The 19723-nt window shown below is 31.6% G+C and overlaps 1 protein-coding gene across 2 annotated transcripts; it reads right to left on the bottom strand.

The window, feature by feature from the left end:
* Positions 1-434: 434 nt before the first annotated feature.
* Positions 435-2988, bottom strand: LOC109811207 (vestitone reductase). 2 transcript variants are annotated; one of them, XM_083062379.1, is made up of 4 exons: positions 2736-2988; positions 1387-1905; positions 1077-1182; positions 435-873 (listed from the first exon to the last, which is right to left on the bottom strand). In XM_083062379.1, exons 1-4 carry the CDS (start codon positions 2953-2955, stop codon positions 726-728), a joined length of 993 nt encoding a protein of 330 aa, XP_082918505.1. In that variant the 5' UTR covers positions 2956-2988; the 3' UTR covers positions 435-725. The 2 variants fall into 2 exon arrangements, with proteins under 2 accessions (XP_082918505.1, XP_020230464.2); XM_020374875.2 differs by having other exon boundaries at positions 987-1182; positions 2736-2981.
* Between the last annotated feature and the right edge of the window lie 16735 nt (positions 2989-19723).

Raw genomic sequence — 19723 nt, forward strand, 5'->3', positions numbered from 1 at the left:
TACTTTATAAATTGTTATTTCTTCTCTTATTTTATCGATATGAGACCTTGTTTTTACCCAACATATATTTATAGACAACAAGTTCAACAAACTAATAAGAAAAGCTCCTAAGCCTATATAACAAGATAATTGTACAGCTAATGGCAACTATATAAATTTGAATATCCGTTAATACGGATCACAATTCTAACTTGTCTCTATCATAACAAAAGTGCTAATCTTTATCATAATTAACAGAAATGTTCTTTATCTCATTACACTTTCTGTCGTTTTCACAGGGTTTTGTTGTGTAGAGATTTAACATCGGATTATTTCATAACCAGAATAATTCTTGTTTCAGCAATTAATTGTGCTATTTCTTCACATCACCCTACCTTGGTCATTCAATTCTTATTTGCAATTATTGAAATCGAATTGATTGTTCCACGAATGCATTTGTGATAGCCTTTGGAAAGTCCGACAACTCCATTACTTTTACAAAACATATGTATCTAGATTTTCCACAACCAACTCAACACATGTTGCTAGATTTATTTAATACAAACCAAAACCAAAACGAATCAATAGCTATTGCCACAAAAGCTAGTTTCTATTACCAATAGAATCGTAGTCCAATTCCAAAACCAAAATCTATCAACTGGTAGCTTGAATAACCATTTTTCAGCACAGATAGTTATGTTATTGTATGTATAACCTTCATCATATGACATAAAAAGGGTACACAACTACCTCACAGGTAACCCTTTTTGTTTGCAGCATTGGATTGCATCATCAAGCATTTCCTCAAGTCCGTACATGAACACAAATCCAGCATCTTTCAGTTTCTTTGAAGACAAATCTTGTATCTCTATACCTTCAATTTGCTTGGACGAGCTGCAGCAAAAAATAAGCAAATATTTGTTGCAATGAAATAAAAGAAAAAATATTTAATCACATTAATAGTAGTGTCTAAGTGTGTAACAACAGGAAATACAATAGAAACTCACTCTACTGTCTCTAGTTGAAATTCTGGATATTTGGCAGAAACAAGTTCAGAGATTCTTTCAAAAGTTACCAGACACTGTGAACAACTATACCTCCCTTTTGGATTAGGATGTTCCAGCAGAAATATATGTGCTCTAGCCACGTCATCTACATGCACCATAGGTGTTTGAATTATGAAACCAAAGGCACTTTTTCCTCCTGCATAAATTTCCTTTAATATATTTAGAATCTTAATCAACTTCATGAATTGAAGCATGGTTATCAAGTGTGATCTATCCTATGTTAACTCTGTTCAAATTAGAATTGCTAAACATGTTGTGTGAGTGACATGAATCATGGCCTTGAAACACTGTTAAATAAATGGTATAACAGGAGAAGCAAAAACTATATCATCACATATACCAAATGCAAAACACAAGGAAGCTTGAACCGAGCTAGGAAGCTTTGGACAAATGAAGGGTCCAAACACAAAAGTTGGAATTAGTGTGACAACATCCAATCCATTTTGTTCTCCAAATTCAAGCACTGCCTTTTCTGTCAATGTCTTTGAAACCGCATAGGACCAACCAAATGGCTTTGAAGCTCTAAGACTATCCACGTCGCTCCAACAGCTTTCATCCAACACTTCCTTGTTATTGAAAGCCGCAGCAGAGGCACTAGAGGTGTAAACAACTCGTTTCACAGTCTTGGAATTGAGGCATGCCTTCAAAATGCCAAGTGCACCATCAATGGATCTTTTGGTCACTACCTCCTCAGGTTCATCTAATTCAAAGTCAACTGGGGTAGCTACATGGAAAACTCCAATGCACCCTTCAATGGCTGCATTGAAACTTTCTGGATTGCTGAGATCAGCACTGTGAATTTGTAGCCTTTGAGATGCTCCTGGTAAGCTGGTTAAAAAACTAACATCCTTCTTGTGCTCTACAATTCATTTTAATAATCAAAATTATTATCTTTATTTTTCGAATCAAGTTGCAAACTTAATCAAATAAAGCATATCATAGAAATTAAAAATGTTGTTTCTTGGGTTATAGACAAATGGAACATGTTAAAGACATACAACAATCATTTAAATATTATTTTAAATTAAGAATTAGTCTATCTCTACAGAGATTAAAAGGTAAAAATATTCAACTATATACATACTAAAAGGAAAAAAAAATGACATGTATAGAGAGATTAAAGTGAAGTATTTTTAACCATGTGGACCAAAAAATAAAGTTCATGAAACTATATGTTAGATCTAATGGACCAATTAAATGCAAAAATCAAGTAAAATGATACAGAGTTGTTAATTATTATCATAAGCTAGGCTTCTTTTTCATCTCATTTTCTATTATATACTTATCATATCTATCAATATAATTTTCTTCTCTCTCTAACTTTGTCTTCTTTCCTCTCTTAAATTTCAAAATTAACCAAGGTTTACATTGAATATTTTATAATGGTTTATACCCTTAAATTGAAATCAATTTATAAAGTAAAAATTAATTATTATTTATATATAATTGACTTGGGATCTCTAATTAGTGATTCCGGCCTTTCAGGTCATATACATCAGGAAAACAATAACAATGTTCAGTATGTATATATGGTCAGAAAAGTGCACATATTAACTAAATAAAAATTAACACCCTAGAAGAATGCAGGGTTTGATATCAAATCCTATATATACCCAACATCAAAATGTTATAATGGAAACACTGACAATGTTTTAAAAATTTAACAGATGATCGAGTAGCTTCTACTACCTGGATCTGATCTCACAGTGGTGTTAACATAGTAACCATCTTGTAGGAGCCTTTTGATAATCCATGAACCAATAAAACCTGTACCACCTGTAACACACACTCTCCCTTTGCTTTCTTCCATATTAATTATCATCAAGCCTTCTTTCTTGCTCTGATAACTGCTATATATAAATGCACTGTTTCGATGGAAAGGAAAGAAAAACATTGGAGAGTGACACATGTGGACTTTATTCTCTTTATCGGCATGTGCGCAATAATTGGATGTTGTTCTATATTGCTATTTCGATCCTTTTTTTCTTCCTTTCTTTTTGATATTTTTTTAGCCACATATTTCACCTTTTATGTTCTGATCTGAGTTTAGGAAAAGATGCAATTTCTCCTAAGACAAATGTTTTCCGTACACTCCGAATTTGATTTTCACCCTTATGGTTGTTTAGATGATAAGAGAAGTGAGAAAGGCAGAAGTATGGTAGAAAGAATTGTTAGAAAATAAATTTAATAGAGTACAAGAAAAATTAAATATTTAGATTTATCAATAAAATCAATATCAACAACACAATGAATATTATAAAATTAAAAACAGAACAATCAGTAACAACTATTTAAACACAAAGAGTAAATAAAATTATTAGATAAGAAGTTTAGAGTAGCCTGAGTTGAAACACGCAGAGTGCTATCCTTAGAGAGAAAACGCCCCCACTGCACTGGTCATTTTGAGCCTTATAGTGCGCTCCTCTCCCAAGATACGTCAACTCGTTAGACCGTTCAAGTGCAGCGAAAGATCCCCGAACCAAAGAACACCGCTTCAAAATTATAACTTTTAGTAAAAAACATATTGAGGAAAAGAAAAAATGAATTTGTTGTGTGTGTGTTTCCTCCGTATTAATATATTTATATAGGTACAATTAGATACCTTTTTCAAAAGATGAATACGTGCATTTTTGCAGCCTTTTTGGTAGTAACAGTAAAAAAACGTGGATGCATGTGTTAACCACTTTAAAACCAAATGCAATACTTGGTCAGGAAGAAAAAAAAAACCGTACCATACCGTTTTATGATTTTGGAACGTTAGAATAGAAAAAAGAATTAATTAGATTAAATATTTAATTAAATTTTAAATTATACGATAATTTTCAACAATCCCCCACTAATTTAAAATTTAAATATAGAAAAATGATATATATATATATATATAAACTTAAATATTTTAATGGAGCATGATATATTATATTTTCAGTACAAGGAACCTTCTGGATTTGAGCCTTATAACTAGTGCATATGAACTTCCATTTGAGAGAATATGGAGACATAATTGTCTTGAGCCATATCCCTTTAACCAAACTTTAGAACATAACACATATAATAAAGGTGTTCATTTGAGTTCTAATCAGTGGAGCGCATTACGGCCTAGCGCATGTATCTTGTTTCGTGAGTGTTACTTAGAGATTGCCCATATCTCACAGTAGCGGCCCCACCACCACACTCACTAGGTAAACCCTTCCAAGGGTGGTCTATGACACCCACCCCTACAACAATTGTCATTGGGTCCATTAAGAGGTATTTTTAATTTTAACACAATAAATATAAATATTTGAATACCTCAACCTTATTACTGTCACAGTTTACTTTAGAGTACACCTCGCCATAGGAATGGAACATACAATAATTTTTCAATTTATAATGGTGTACTTAGTTAACAAACAATTTCGTTATTACCCATTGAACTCCATTTATGGGATCGCCATTTATGTGGAGACGGGTGTCCATTGTTGCAACTAGTTGATGGACTTTAGTCCCATTCCCCTCGACGATTCAAGTACTTGTTGACGCGTCAACCCTTTTGTGAGTGGATCCGCAAGATTATTTTCAGACCGGATAAAATCAACAGAAATAACACCATGAGTTATCAAATTTCTAATAGATTTGTGTCTTATTCTCAAGTGCCTTCTTTTTTCATTAAAGTTTTTGCTAGTAACTTTAGTAATGGCAACTTGACTATCACAATGCATTGAGATTGGAGGTATAGGTTTATTTAATAATGGCAAGTCATATAATAAATTTTTAAGAAATTCAGCCTCACTACTAGCAGTATCTAAGGCAATTATTTCAGCTTCCATGGTAGAACGAGAAATAATAGTTTGTTTTGCAGATTTCCAAGCTACTGCACCTCCAGCTAAAGTAAAGACATAACCACTAGTAGATTTAGTTTCATCAGAGTCAGAAATCCAATTTGCATCACAAAAACCTTCAATTACAGCAGGATAACATGCATAGTGAATGCCATAATTAACAGTTCCTTTGAGATATCAAAATAACCTTTCTAGAGCAAGCCAATGTGAATGATTAGGATTATGAGTATATCTTCCTAACCTACCAACAGCATATGCAATGTCTGGTCTTGAGAAATTAGACAAATGCAACAAGGAACCAATAATTTGAGAATATTTAAGAGGAGAGACACTTTCACCAATATTTTTCTTCAATTTAAAACTAGGATCAAAAGGGGTAGAAACTGGTTTCACATCAAAATAATTAAACTTTTTTCATATTTTTTCAATATAATGTGATTGTGTCAAAACAATACCATTTTGATTCTTAATCAACTTAATACCTAAAATAACATCAACAAGACCAAGATCCTTCATTTCAGAATTACTAGACAAGAAAGACTTCACATCATTTATAACATGTAGATTACTACCAAAGATTAAAATATCATCCACATAGAGACATAAAATAACACATGAATTATCATCAAATTGTTTCACATAAACACATTTATCACTATTATTAAACTGAAATCCATATGAAGAAACAACTTGATCAAATTTATCATGTCATTGTTTGGGAGCCTGTTTTAAACCATACAAGGATTTAACAAGCTTGCAAACTTTATTTTCCATTCCAGGTTCTATAAAACCTTCAGGTTGATTCATGTAAATTTCTTCTTCCAAGTCACCATTTAAGAAGGCAGTTTTTACATCCATTTGATGAATTTCCAAATTATAAACACATGCAAGTGCAATTAAAACTCTAATAGTAATAACTTTAGAAACAGGAGAGTATGTATCAAAGAAATCTACACCTTCTACTTGTTTATAACCAATAACAACAAGTCTTGCCTTAAACTTATCTATGGAGCCATCTGTTCTCAATTTTTTCCGAAAAACCCATTTACAACCTATACTCTTGCAACCAGGAGGAAGGTCAGTCAAAAACCAAGTTTTATTGATTTTAAGAGAATCTATTTCATCATTAATAGCTTCTTTCCAAAAAGGTGCATTAACAAATCTCATAGCTTCACTATAAGTTTTAGGATCGTCTTCAAGTAAAAAAGAATAAAATTCAGGACCAAAATTTTTAGCTTTTCTAATTCTTTTACTAATTCTAGGTTCAAGATCCTTGTTAACAATACTACTAGAAGGTAAAGCAGAGCTAGAAGTATCATAAACAGGTTTAGACAATTTATTCTTCAAAGGAAAAATATTTTCAAAGAAAACATCATCTCTAGATTCCATAATTATATTATTAGAAATTTCAGAAACTTCAGAATTAATAACTAAAAATCTATAAGTAGTACTATGTAAAGAGTATCCTAGAAAAACACAATCAACCGTCTTGGGACCAATCATTCTTTTCTTATTAATAGGAATATTCACCTTTGCAAGACACCCCCACACTTTGAGATATTTCAAATTTGGTTTTCTATTTTTCCAAAGTTCATAAGGGGTTTTATCAGAATTTTTATAAGGAATTCTATTCAAAATGTGACATGTAGTAAACAAAGCTTCCCCCCACAAATTATCAGGAAAACCAGAACTTATAAGCATAGCGTTAATCGTGCCTAATAAAGTACGATTTTTTCTTTCAGCAATTCCATTAGATTGAGGAGCATAGGGAGGAGTGACTTCATGAATAATGCCATGTGTTTCAAAAAATTCACCCATTTCATTAGAAGAATATTCCCCTCCTGTATCAGAACGAAGAATTTTAATACTCATTTCTAATTGATTTTCAACTTCTCCTTTATAAACCTTGAATTTTTCAAATAACTCACTTTTATGAATAATCAAGTATACATAGCAATATTTAGAGAAGTCATCAATGAAGGTAATAAAGTATTTCTTTCCACCACGAGTAATAACACCATTACTATCACATATATCACTATGAATGAGTTCAAGCACACAAGTTTCCTTTTGGACAGAATTTTGAAAAGATTTTCTAGGTTGTTTGGCTTGAACACAAACTTCACATTTTTGTTTCAATTCATTAAAAGATTTAGGAATAAGATCAAGTGTCATCATTCTTTTAATAATAGAATTCAAGTTAACATGTCCAAGTCTACCATGCCAAATATCACAACATTCAACATTTGAAATAGAAGATGAAGAAATGCTAGAATTTTTATTAATAAAGGAAGACATGATACTAAGTTTAAATAAACCATCACAAATATATCCTTTCCCAACAAAGGAACCATGTCGAGAAATTACAACTTTATTGGATTCAAAAACAACTTTAAAACCTTGTTGAACTAACAAAGCAGCACTAATCAAATTTTTTCTAATTTCATAAACATGAAAAACTTCATCTAAAACAAGACAACTTCTAGAAGATAATTCTAATTCTACTCGGCCTAGACCAATGACGCGCGCTAGGCTCCCATTCCTCATGCTTACAGTACGTGTGCCACATTCCTGATATGAAGAAAATAATTTTTTATCAGCACACACATGAACATTTGCTCCAGAGTCAATCCACCAATCATTTGAGTTATAAATAAAATTTAACTCTAGGCTAGTGACATGATACCTTTTAGATGGGGAATCCGAGCTAGCATTAGCGGTAATAACATTAGCTTGAGGCTGAGACGAAGATTTGTGATCAGATGTAATGTCTTTTGGTTGACGACGACGATGAAAACAATCTTTAGCAAAATGATTGTTTCTTCCACAAACAAAGCAAAAAGACTCATTTCCTTGAATTTTACTCTTTGGTTTGTAGTTGTTATTAGAAGCTTTGTTTTTATTTTTAGAGAAATGAGAGTTCTGACCAAATTTATTATTATTGGAAAAACCATATTTTTTGAAAATTTTTTGTTTAGGCTTATTAGCGTTTTCCACTAAATGAGCCTTAGCCTGAGAAAGGTTTTCCATCTTCCATTTGAAAATAAATCATTCTTTCACAAGAGTATTTTCTTAAACCCTTTTCAGCAGAACCATACTTTAGTTCAAGAGCGTCCCATAACTCCAAAGCAGTTTTTGTATGACAAAATATTTTATAAATATTATCATATAGAGCACTCAAAATACGACCATGACACAAAATATTTTTTATCACTAGAAGAACCAGCTTCAACCAAGGCATATTTAGAAGAATTTTCAGATTTTCCATTTAAAATAACAGAAAATAAATTCAACTCTGTAAGCCAAAATTTCATCTGTTGTTGCAAACAAAAAATTTTCACCAGTAAATATTTCTGGCTTACTACTCAAAGAATTTAAAATGTCCATTGCAGACATGTTGATATTGAACAAAAAAAGGATTTTCTCTCTAAGATTGTTAGAAAATAAATTTAATAGAGCACAAGAAAAATTAAATATTTAGATTTATCAATAAAATCAATATCAACAACACAATGAATATTATAAAATTAAAAATAGAGCAATCAGTAACAACTAGTTAAACACAAAGAGTAAATAAAATTATTAGATAAGAAGTTTAGAGTAGTCTGGGTTGAAGCACGCAGAGCGCTATCTTTAGAGAGAAAACGCCCCCACTGCACTGGTAATTTTGAGTCTTATAGTGGGCTCCTCTCCCAAGATACGTCAACCCGTTAGACCGTTCGAGTGCAGCGAAAGATCCCCGAACCAAAGAACACCGTTCCAAAATTATAATTTTTAGTAGAAATAATATTGAAGAAGAGAAAAAATGAATTTGTTGTGTGTGTGTGTTTCCTCCGTATTAATATATTTATATAGGCACAGTTAGATACCTTTTTCAAAAAGATGAATACGTGCATTTTTGCAACCTTTTCGGTAGTAACAGTAAAAAAACGTGGATGCATTTGCTAACCACTTTAAAACCAAATGCAATACTTCGTCAGGAAGAAAAAAAAACCGTACCATACCGTTTTATGATTTTGGAACGTTAGAATAGAAAAAAGAATTAATTAGATTAAATATTTAATTAAATTTTAAATTATACGAGAATTTTCAACAAGAAATAAGAGAGAATAAGTAGAAAATAGATAAATACTTTGAGTGTTTGGATTCACATTAGTAAGAGAGGAGTAGAAGAGAAAAATAAATTAGATTTATCTTTCACTTGATTAGATATAAAAGTGAAAAGAAAGCAAAGGAAATTTCTTAATAAATAAATTTATCCTTAACTTAATTATAAAATATATACAAATAATAAGGTTAAAATTGTAATTTTGTCCCAGTCTCACATTTTAAAAAAAAAAAATTCTCCCTTTCATCTTCAAATTAGAAGACAATTTTTTTTTTAAGTGAGTCTCACGATATTATATTCTCACCCACTTCCATCTTCTATCTCTTCTCGTTTTTTCTCTAATTATTTTCTTTCGAAACAAACAAAGAGTTAGGTATACTATGATATCAAATAAGTATTTATTAGGTTTACATCAATGTCCTTATCGTTGTTTGTATCGTGTAATAAAATTAAAGTCAAATATACAGAAAATTATATATACTTAATTAAATGTAATTAAATGACATAAATTATTTAAATATAAAATGGTGTGTTAACTACACCAAAATTTATTATTAACAATAATTATTTAATAGTAATAAATTAATTATTATCTCTATTTTACTATGTAATAAAAATATCAATAACTAATAAATAATAATCACTAAAATTGTATTTACTTTATTAAAATTTACTATTATCGATAATTATTTAATAATAATAAATTAATTATCTCTATTTTATTATTTAATAAAAATATTAACGACTAATAAATAATAGTCACAAAAAAAATATTTATAAGAGTAATTATTGAAAATGGTTGACAAAAAGTAAGAGTAACTTTTAATTTATTTTATTGAAAAAAGTTTAAGTCATATCAATTAGAGAATATATAAGTGGTGGATAACCCTTACTTTACAAGTTAATTTTGTAGGATTGAGATAGACTCATAACTTACTATTCTAAAATGATATCAAATCACTCATATCACCAATTATTTATGTTCCAAAATCAATAGTGTTAGACTAGAGTGTGTATTGGAAAAAATTCAAGTTTCACATCGATTAGAAATAACCATTACTAGAATTTCTCTTATTACATGCGACTTTTCCTGCGAATTTTTCATAAAAATTCGCAAGAAACGTTGTTCTTGCAAATTTTTCTGCGAAATTTTATCTGCCGGTAATACCTTCGTGGATAATATATTTTTGCGAATTTTAAAATTCACAAGAAATTTTCCTGTGAAATTTCTTGCGAAAAAAATTCGCAGGAAAGTTTCCTGCAAAAAAAATTTGCAAGAAAGTTTCCTGCAAAAAAAATTTCGCAAGAAAATTCTCAAGAAAGTTTCCTGCGAATTTTTTTACAAGAAATTTTGCAGGTATATTTTTTATGAAAAAAAGTAAAGAAAATACTATTCTATCAATAATTTTTCAACTTTCAAATGCTCACAATGAATTCATCTGTAACATTTGTTTCCATGCCTCCAACATGTGATACATAATCTTTTAAATTCTAAGATTGTAGATTATAAGTCTAACACTCAACCATACAAATCAACTTGTAAGGTAAGTGTTGCCCCAACTTATATACTCTTTAATTGCCTTATTTTCAATCGATGTGGGACTTCAAGTTTTCTTAAAATATTAAACTTATAAATTTAAATTTATTTTTTTATTTTTCTTGCGGATTAAAATTTGCAGGAAAATTCGCAAGAAAGGTTACCTGCAAAAATTTTCTACCATTTAGTAAACATTACTTGCGAAATTATTTTTGCAAGAAAATCTACAAGAAATAAAATGAAATTCTTACAATATTTTCTGCAAATTTTAACCATGGAAAAAAAATTCTATGATTATTAAAATTGTAGCAAAACTTGTAAGAAATATCTGTAAATTATTTTCGCAAATAAATTCGCAAAAAAATTTTGCGAATATTTTTTTGCAGAAAAATTTGTAAAAAGTTTCTGCGAATATTTTTTTGCAAGAAAATTCGCAAAAAAATTTTACGAATATTTTTTTGCAGGAAAATTTACAAAAAAATAACACTTTTCTAGTAGTGAACGTACTTAAAGAATATATAAGTAGAGGGCAACCCTCACCTTCCAAGTTCCACCTTGACTAAAGATAAAATAATTAAATAGTTTATAAACGCATACGGTTCTTTCACTGCATAGAATGACTATAATATTGTGAAGATACTAATAAATATTTTATAGTCCTAATATTTTATTGTATCATTTAAAGTTGCTTTAGACTTATATATCTATATGTATAGTATCATTTTATAAAATTTTCCTTTTAATTTTTATAGTTAAAAAATTCTATTTTAGATTTTAAACATCCTATTTGTTTTTTTTTTCAATTTTTGTCATCTATTTACTATAGAGACTAAAAATTAAAATTTATAAAATTATAAGAATTAAAAGAAACAAAAATAATTATATATACATATATATATTAAAATCAAAATACTTTTAATAGTAGAAATTAAGAAATAAAGTTCGAAATCATATAGACTAAATGGATATTTGAATTACTACTTTAATTGATAAAGTGTTTAACATTACTTTAATATTTACTTTTTTTCAGTTGACATATATTTTGCCAATTATACTATTAGGACAAACTAGAAATTTAATCTTTTATTTTCATTTTTAGTTTTATTTTGATCTGACCTTAAAATGTATCACTTTAATCTTTAAATTTAAATTATTTTACTTAATTTTTAAAAGTATTTTTTTATATCATAATGGTCCCTTTAAATTAAGACACTTTAAAAATCAATTCACGTTAACAAAAAAATCTTTAACAAGCAATTTTGATTTAACAAAAACACTTTAAAGATTTAAAGGAAAACTTTTAAACTTATAGAACCAAAATAATATTTTTTTTAAAATTTTAAAGTACCAACCTCAAATTAAAAATAAAAATTAAACTACAAATAAATATTATATACAATGATATACAAAAAGTATCGTTATATAGATACAACATATATAAGTATAAATCTATTTGACACATAATTAAAGACAATTTTAATGTTGATTTACATAAGATTTAAACTATAAATTATACACACATGTAATTTTACCAATATTTCAATATATATATATATATATATATATATATATATATTATAATACAAATAAAAGTAATTTTTAGTTATAAATATTGTGTCATTACAGGACATATCACTACATGATAATCTTTTTTAGTGTAAAAGATTGAAATTCTAATTTAGCCTAATATTTATTATTTTTTCCATAAAACATATTTTAAGAATTTAAAATTTGATTTTTTTCACTCCTTCCGGTGTCCTTAACAATCCAAAGGGAAAAGAGTCATAAGGTTTTTAGACTTTTTGGAGGGAGTTTGTAGGCAATTAAAAATAGTTTGTTTTTGACGTTATTCGGGTACTACGTTACAGTGTAGAGCTCGATAGAAGCCAATGATTACCCTGTCATGGTCCGCTTCAGTATCGAGTGGAGGGAGAGGTGGAGTTGTTGGTGGTGAAAAAGAAAGTGAAGTAGAGGGGCCTGGTTGGTCTAAAGTTGGAAACTTAAACATTCTCCTGTATAGAAAAAATATATTCCCGGGAAAAATGATATGAAAACTGATATCATATGTGGAATAGTAGTAATATAGTCTTCATCTGACAAAGAGAGTATTAAGGCTTGTGGGCTCGATTTTGGAAGGGAGAGGATAGACAACGAAGCATATGGCTTTGGTTGGTGGGAGGTGATCTAGTTTATTACCTAAAAGAAAAATATCTTGTAAGGTTTGGTGATGTGCATAATGCTCATAATGTTTGTCAAGCTCGTATTAAGGCAACTTCTCCTTGCCCTTATAGATAGAGTGAATTGCAGCCTTAAGGACAATATCCTGCATGTAGAATTTCATCCAGGGCTGAACCATCCAAGGTTTGTATTACTCACCAAGTGTGCAGGGAAGATTATGGGAAGTGACTTCTGTGTTCAACTTAATGGAAGCTCTAGAAGTTAGTAGATTTTGCATTTCATTTTGCTATTGCTTGGCGATCCACATGGTTTGACCGTCTAGCCAAGGAGAGTAGTTCAGGTTTATCTCCCTTTGAATATGTTTCATCTCAGTAGTGGGGTGAATGACAATGTCAAGTTCACTACTAAGCCACATGGCCTCATACTCCTAAAAAATAAAGAAGAAAGATATTTTATTAGAGTCATAGATTGAAGGTGTCTAGTCATCATCTACTGTCATTTCCTCTTGTAGGCACCCATTTCTTATGCTTCTTTAGAGTATATGCTACAATCATCAAACTACTAGATTAGAGGGGGGCACAATGGAGATGAATGCCTTTAGATCCCTCTGATCTAGTTCCACCATAAAACTATCAAAAAATGAGAGGTTCAACATTCAAAGATCACTTTCATTGACAAGGTGACACCAAACTCTACATGCATGAGTTCCACTAAGTTGGAAACTATGGTACAAAGTTGTTGCCAAACGAACCAGGAAAATTTATACTCTTTGCTTTGGTGTCAACCTCATCAACCTAAGCAGGACCTTTAGAATGAGTCTCCCTCACATGCATCTTGGAGTGCCTCTTGAACATGTGCCTAGCGCTCCTCTAAAGCCTGAGTCAGAGTCTCTGGGAGAAACTGAGTTTGTGCTAGCACTAGTTGGCTCAACGAAAGACTAAGGGCAACTTCTAACTATTGGGCCTCTAAAGTAGTTAGAGTAGTGCCTGTCAATCTGTTGCTTGACTTCCTTAGTAGATTGCTCCTCCTCTAAGTCCCTTTGGGTAGTGGCAGGTCTTGGGTCATGCATAAGGCATCACTTACGAGTAGATGGAGGTTGAAAGGTGGTTTGTTGGGATGACTAAGGTTGAGGTTGGGGTGGTTGTGGTTGAGGTTTGGGTTTTGGTTGGGATGTTTCAGCAAATGAAAAGGTTGGTGGTTGTTTAAATGGTGAAGGAAGTTGGGAGAAGATTTTGACGCTTGAGGTGGAGGACTTATGGGTAAGAAGATTTATGAGTGGCTTATCATCTAAGTTAGATGAAGTTTCATGGACATAAATTTTTATGGTTTTTGAGATAGTGGCTTTTATTTGAGGTTTGGAGGGTTATGTTTGGGTAGAGTTATGGGTCTGGTGGGAACTCATAGCAATTTTCTTTAGAGGGGGCTCTTCCTCTTTTGGTTTTTTCTTCATGCATGGTCAATGGATGGCTGCTCAGCGAAGGGAGTAGATGGGCCATACCCATTTTCCTTAGGGTAGTCACTAACACCTCTTTGCCTTTAGGGTCAATGGTGGAGTTTTGTGTCAATCCCTACCTTTGTAAAAAGCATCCTATAGGGAATAAAGGCTCTCTTACTCCTCTCTTGGTTGCGTTACAAGAGTCACGCCTTCCAGTGATTATAGACCAACTCCAACAAGTTGACCTAACTCCCCAACACTAGGCAGTAGAGGCAAAACTTGTCCAAGTCAGAAACGTGGTCACGTGATCCTAACCTTGGAAGGAAGGTGTTGAAGAACAAGTTGTGGAACATCCTGCATAGTGAGGCGAGGTTGGTCGTTCAAAGGAATTTCTTCAACTCATTCCTCTCCAATGGTCGTGGGTTGTTGGAATAAGGGCTCTCTTACTCCTTTCTTGGTTGCGCTACGAGAGGCATGCCTTACAGTGATTGTAAACCAATTCCAACAAGTTGACTTGACTCCCCAACACTAGGTAGTAGAGGGAAAACTTATCCAAGTCAACAACGTGGTCACGCAATCCTAACCATGGAAGGAAGGTGTTGAAGAGCAGGTTGTGGAATATCCTGCATAGCGAGGTGAGGTTGGCCATTCAGAGGAATTTCAACTCATTCTTCTCTGTTGGTCATGGTTTGCTAGAGTATATTAGTGTATCCATTGTCTCTTGAGTGATGACTGTCTCCTAATCACCCTTGTAGACCTCCCCCTCCTCCTTGCAACTTGAGGCTATTACAATAATCAACAGGTTCACTTGGATGGTCGTTTGGTCCACGCATCCAATGATAAAGAGAAACTCCTAGATGGAAAATGCCCAAAAATAGGCATAAGGAGCATGGTGCCAGTTGCACTTGAGCTCAACAAACTAGGTTCATCTGACGTTATCTAGGTAGGACTTCATAAGGTAGCCCTTGCCTTGCATCTTCAGCAGTGTAATCATCTTGTTGGGAAGGGAGATAGACTTGAGGTATTCCTCCATTGGGACCTTGCGAGCAAATGTATCAACTTTTAGGAAAATTTGAGTTTTCGGGTTTGGTATTTGTAGAGAGAATTTTAGGGAAAAAAAAGATGAAAAGTTGGTTCACATAAGTGTTTTTGAGAAAGTATGAGAGTAGAGGGAAATAGTTGAGTTTTGTTGAGTAATGGATGTTAGGTCTGAGCGTCATGGTTGATAGACTAAGGGGACAATAAAGGGTAGGTGTTGACATGACGTGCCTTTGTCTTTCTCACTTCTCTACGCATTACCTTTTCCCAAAAACCAATGCATCTAATGATGTTCAATATTTATGAGCCTTAAATGTACCTTATACCTTTTCAAAAACTCAAATGATATATTAGTACATATATCAAGTCAAATTAATGAAATCACATGTAGACATGTAGGCATAAGATGATGTGAGTCAAATGAAACAAAATGCATAATAAGATGAAATGAAGTAAGATGATGCATTTGATGTTAAGTCTGAAATACATTTTAGATTCAAAATGATCTCTAATGAATTTAAAGCATTTTTCAGTTGAAGCCTTTGTAAAGATATCAATCCATTGGTGATTAATATCAATAAATTTTATGTCACAAAACCTTTTTTGTACATAATCACGAATAAAGTGATATCTTATTTCAATGTACTTTTCTTTAAAATGTTGTATGGGATTTTTAGATAGATAAATAACACTGGTGTTATAACAAAATACGGGTATATTGTTTTTAAGATTAGAATAGTCTTCTAATTGATACTTAACCTTGAAGAGTTGTCAACAACATCTAGCTACTAAGACATACTTTGTCTCTACAGTTGAAAGAGATATGGAGTTTTATTTCTTGCTTGCCCATGAGATGAGACAACTTCCCAAGAATTTATAGTCTCCACTTGTACTCTTCCTTTCAATCCTATCTTTAGCATAGTTAGCATCATAGAATCCTACTAACCAAAAATTATTATTTTTCTCATCAAACAGATAAAGATTAATAGAACTTATAAGATATCTGAATATTCATTTAACAACTTTTAAATACGACTCTTTGGGATAATATTGAAATCTAGCATAAAGACAAACGTTGAACATGATGTTATTAACCAAGCTCAGATTAAGACTTAGTTTATGTTTATGTTTTAATGATTACAAAGAGTGCCTCTCATGTTTAAGAGAGTGAAAATTGTATTGATGTGTGTTTATGCTTTAACTTACCCATATATTTCATGTTAGATGGTGATTAATGATGAAAATAATTTTAAATTGGTTTTAAACTCGAAAAAAAATGAGAATGAGTTTGTCACTCACAATAATCGATTACCCACTTGTAATAATTTGTTATTTACATTGTGTTTTCTCATTCTAAGAAGCTCACTATAATAATCCATTAACACTGTACAATAATCAATTATTCCATAGTCAACACTGTATAGTAATCGATTATTGTAGTAAATAACCGATTAAAGTGTTTTTAACTAGTTTCCAGATTTGTCAAGAATAAAATAATTGATTATCAATGAAAATAATCGATTAATTAAGTCAAAGGGTTCTATAAATACCAGTTTTCAAACTCAACAAAAATAACTGAAATACATGTAACTTTGTGAAATCTCTTGTGAAAAAAACTTTATGAAATTCTCTATTTTCTATATGAAAGAATCCTTTGATCCTTTGTGGTTGGGTAATTTTAAAAGGGGTTCAAGACTCATCATCATCCAACTAAAGAGAAAGTAATGGAATCATGCCAAGGAGGTCAAGAGGTGACACATTGAAAGACCCAAGAGGAATGGGCTAGACATGAAGATTTGGGCTAGTTTAGAGCTCGATGGATCCGATGGGCTTGGTGAGCCCAAGTTGCTCATCACATGGGCCACACCCTGAGATTTCCATTGTCTTATATTTGTATATATAATATTAGCATAAGTTTCATAAATTTTGGTCTTGTATTTTGGACCATTTAAATTAAGGTTTTTAGGCCTTAGTCTTAGTGGGCCTGTTTTTGGGTTTTATGGGCCTTGTGTATTTTGGTACCCAATATTTGGCTCATTTTTCTTCTTTTTTTATTTTCTATTGTTTGTATTTGGTTGGCCATTGTATTTAGGCCTTTAGAGTAGGAAATTTGAAGAAATACTAAAATAGGTAAATGAGGTTAAATCTAAGTTTCATTTAGAAGTCATTTAAGTTGACTTTGGGTCACATGTTTTAAGCCATGGATGGCTGAACATTTGCACGCCCAAATCAACCCTAAATTCTTGATAAATGTAACTTAGATGCATTTTGGATCCTTGATTCACAAACATGCACATGGGGCTGAAAATTTGAATTCAAATTTGCATTTGAATTCAAATTTTGGGCGCCAATTGTGTGCCATAAGACTTGACACCAAGAAGGCTTGATTCGTGCCTATTAAGTAGCCTACCTTCACTATTGTATTCATTTTTGCAATTTGAGAAATCTGAAAATTCACTTCATCCATTTTCTCTCCAAAAGTCATCGAGTTCCTTTATTTAGCTTTAGGAATCCTAGAGCTTCTAGGTCTAGCCGTGAGCACTCCTTTGTGCTTCTAGCTTGAGTGCTTCCTTCTTAGTTTAGGTTCACTCCAAAATTGTCCTCAAGCTAGTTCAACATTCCGGATTCAAGACTCAAGGAAGAAGATTTTGTTGAAGGAGTAAGGCAAGGGAAGATCAACTATCACTTCTCCTCCCTTACTCCATCATTTTTGGTATCTAGAGCATGGTTTCATTCCTTGAGGTTAGGTGATTATTTTCACCATTTGAATTGCTAGATCTTGTGTTCTAAATTGTCATATTTGAGTTTCCTTGTTTGGATCTAAATTTTGGAAAATATTTGATAGATCCAAGAGGTGTGATTGCACTTTTGTTCAATTCGCAATCACCTTGTGTCTAGGATTCTACTTGTGCCAATTTTGATTTGTTTAAGTCTTCTTCTATGTGATTCTTTTGATTCGGTCATTTGATTCCAATTTCATGTGATTTTTGAATTTTTGAATCATTTAAAGTTGTCTAGAGTCATGTATAGTTCTTATAATGTCAAGAAAATTCAAGATATGCTTAGTTAATTGCAAAATGACTATGTGATTTTAAGTTTGGCTAAGACTTGAATTTGCTTTGGTGCTTTTCATTTTACATGTTTGAGTTCATGTCCATTAGAAGATCATTGATGAATTCTTAGAGTTAGGTTTCTATTATGTTTTTTAGGTTTTCAAATTCAAATTTGCCTTCAAAAGTTTAATCAAATTCTTGTGTTCTTACAAATGTGATTTCTAAATCTAGTGCATCTCTTTAATTGAATTTAATTCTAGGAAAATTTGTGGCTGGAAAACAGAGGAAAAATAGAGAAAATTGAATTCAATTGACTTAGAGAAAGAAGAAAAACATATACAAAAAGAATCAAAGCTAAGTACCATTACTAGTGCACTAGAAATTTGAAGTTTCACTTGAAGTTGCTAAACATTCATAGATCCGGATACTTGATTAATTGGTGTGTGAATTTTGTGTTAAAAGGCAATTTAACTTCTCTGTATTTTCATCTCAATTAGAAGAATTAAGTTTAAAAAAATCGAAAGAAATTGGAAAAGCTGAGAAGAGAACAAAAGGAAAAGTGGAAAACAAAATTCATCAAGTGTTGGATCTAACAACTATAAACAAATCCTTGTGAACTTTTCAAATTATTTTGGTTTTTTTTAATGTACTCTAGATCCATTCTAAGACTTTCCTATTTGAGTGTTAACCATTTTTTTGAGAGTTTTAATTTCTAGTTTTGGTGTCTTTGTTGGCTATCTTTGAGTTTTGTCTATTTTCATTTATTCCTCTTTGGTATAAGCTTGCTAATTTGATTTTGTTTTTTTTGTCAAAGTTTTCAATTCATATAATTCCAGTGATAGGAGTTGCCTCAAACTCTTGCAAGAAGCACAAACATTGACTGACAAAGATTAGAAGGAAAAAGGATTGCTAATACTAAGACAAGTGGACTTGAAAAATTTTGACCAAAATTTGTCCTAGCTCCCTAAAATTCCTTCACAAGAGTGATCCCAACTTCATCATTGTGAGGAGCCATTGTTTGCTTTGAATTGGTTGTTCATTTGTCCAGGCTAAGAGGAGAAGAAGAAATTTCCAGGTTAGAGATGGATTTAGAGACCAAATCTGGTTTCTGGAAATATCTGTCACAAAATCCGTCTCTAATTTCGTTTCTAATTCGGTCACCAAATCAATTTTTGGATGGTTTACGTTTTCTTGCAATTTTCTTTGATTTAATCCATTTGTAATAGCTTGGAGGGAGTATTAAGAATCTGGTCAGGTATACCTAACCCCTAATAGCCTTCTCACATTAGTTTTTATGAAAATGGCTTGAAAATTTCATATGTTCTTCAAGCTTCCACCTAGGATCCGACTAGTTTCTTGATATTCTTCCATTGTTATTTTGCTTAGTTCATTTGAATTGTGTAAACATGTTTTTTGTACCTTGTTCGAGTAGTGTAGTTATGATTTTGATTTCTTTCACTAATAGTGTGGGATAAAAGAAAATTTTTTGTGAAAAACTCATAAGCATAAA

This window comes from Cajanus cajan, chromosome 8 (assembly GCF_000230855.2).
Source record: "Cajanus cajan strain Asha chromosome 8, NIPB_CcT2T_4, whole genome shotgun sequence".
NCBI lineage: Eukaryota > Viridiplantae > Streptophyta > Magnoliopsida > Fabales > Fabaceae > Cajanus > Cajanus cajan.

What these genes read in the sequence shown, in the direction of transcription:
- LOC109811207 (XM_020374875.2), bottom strand. Translation starts at nt 2,955, where the DNA reads ATGTGTCACTCTCCAATGTTTTTCTTTCCTTTCCATCGAAACAGTGCA. An exon ending in TTCCTTGTGTTTTGCATTTG is followed by an intron (nt 1,183 to 1,386) that starts GTATATGTGATG and finishes AAATTTATGCAG; the next exon opens with GAGGAAAAAGTGCCTTTGGT. An exon ending in TTTCAACTAGAGACAGTAGA is followed by an intron (nt 874 to 986) that starts GTGAGTTTCTAT and finishes TTTTTGCTGCAG; the next exon opens with CTCGTCCAAGCAAATTGAAG.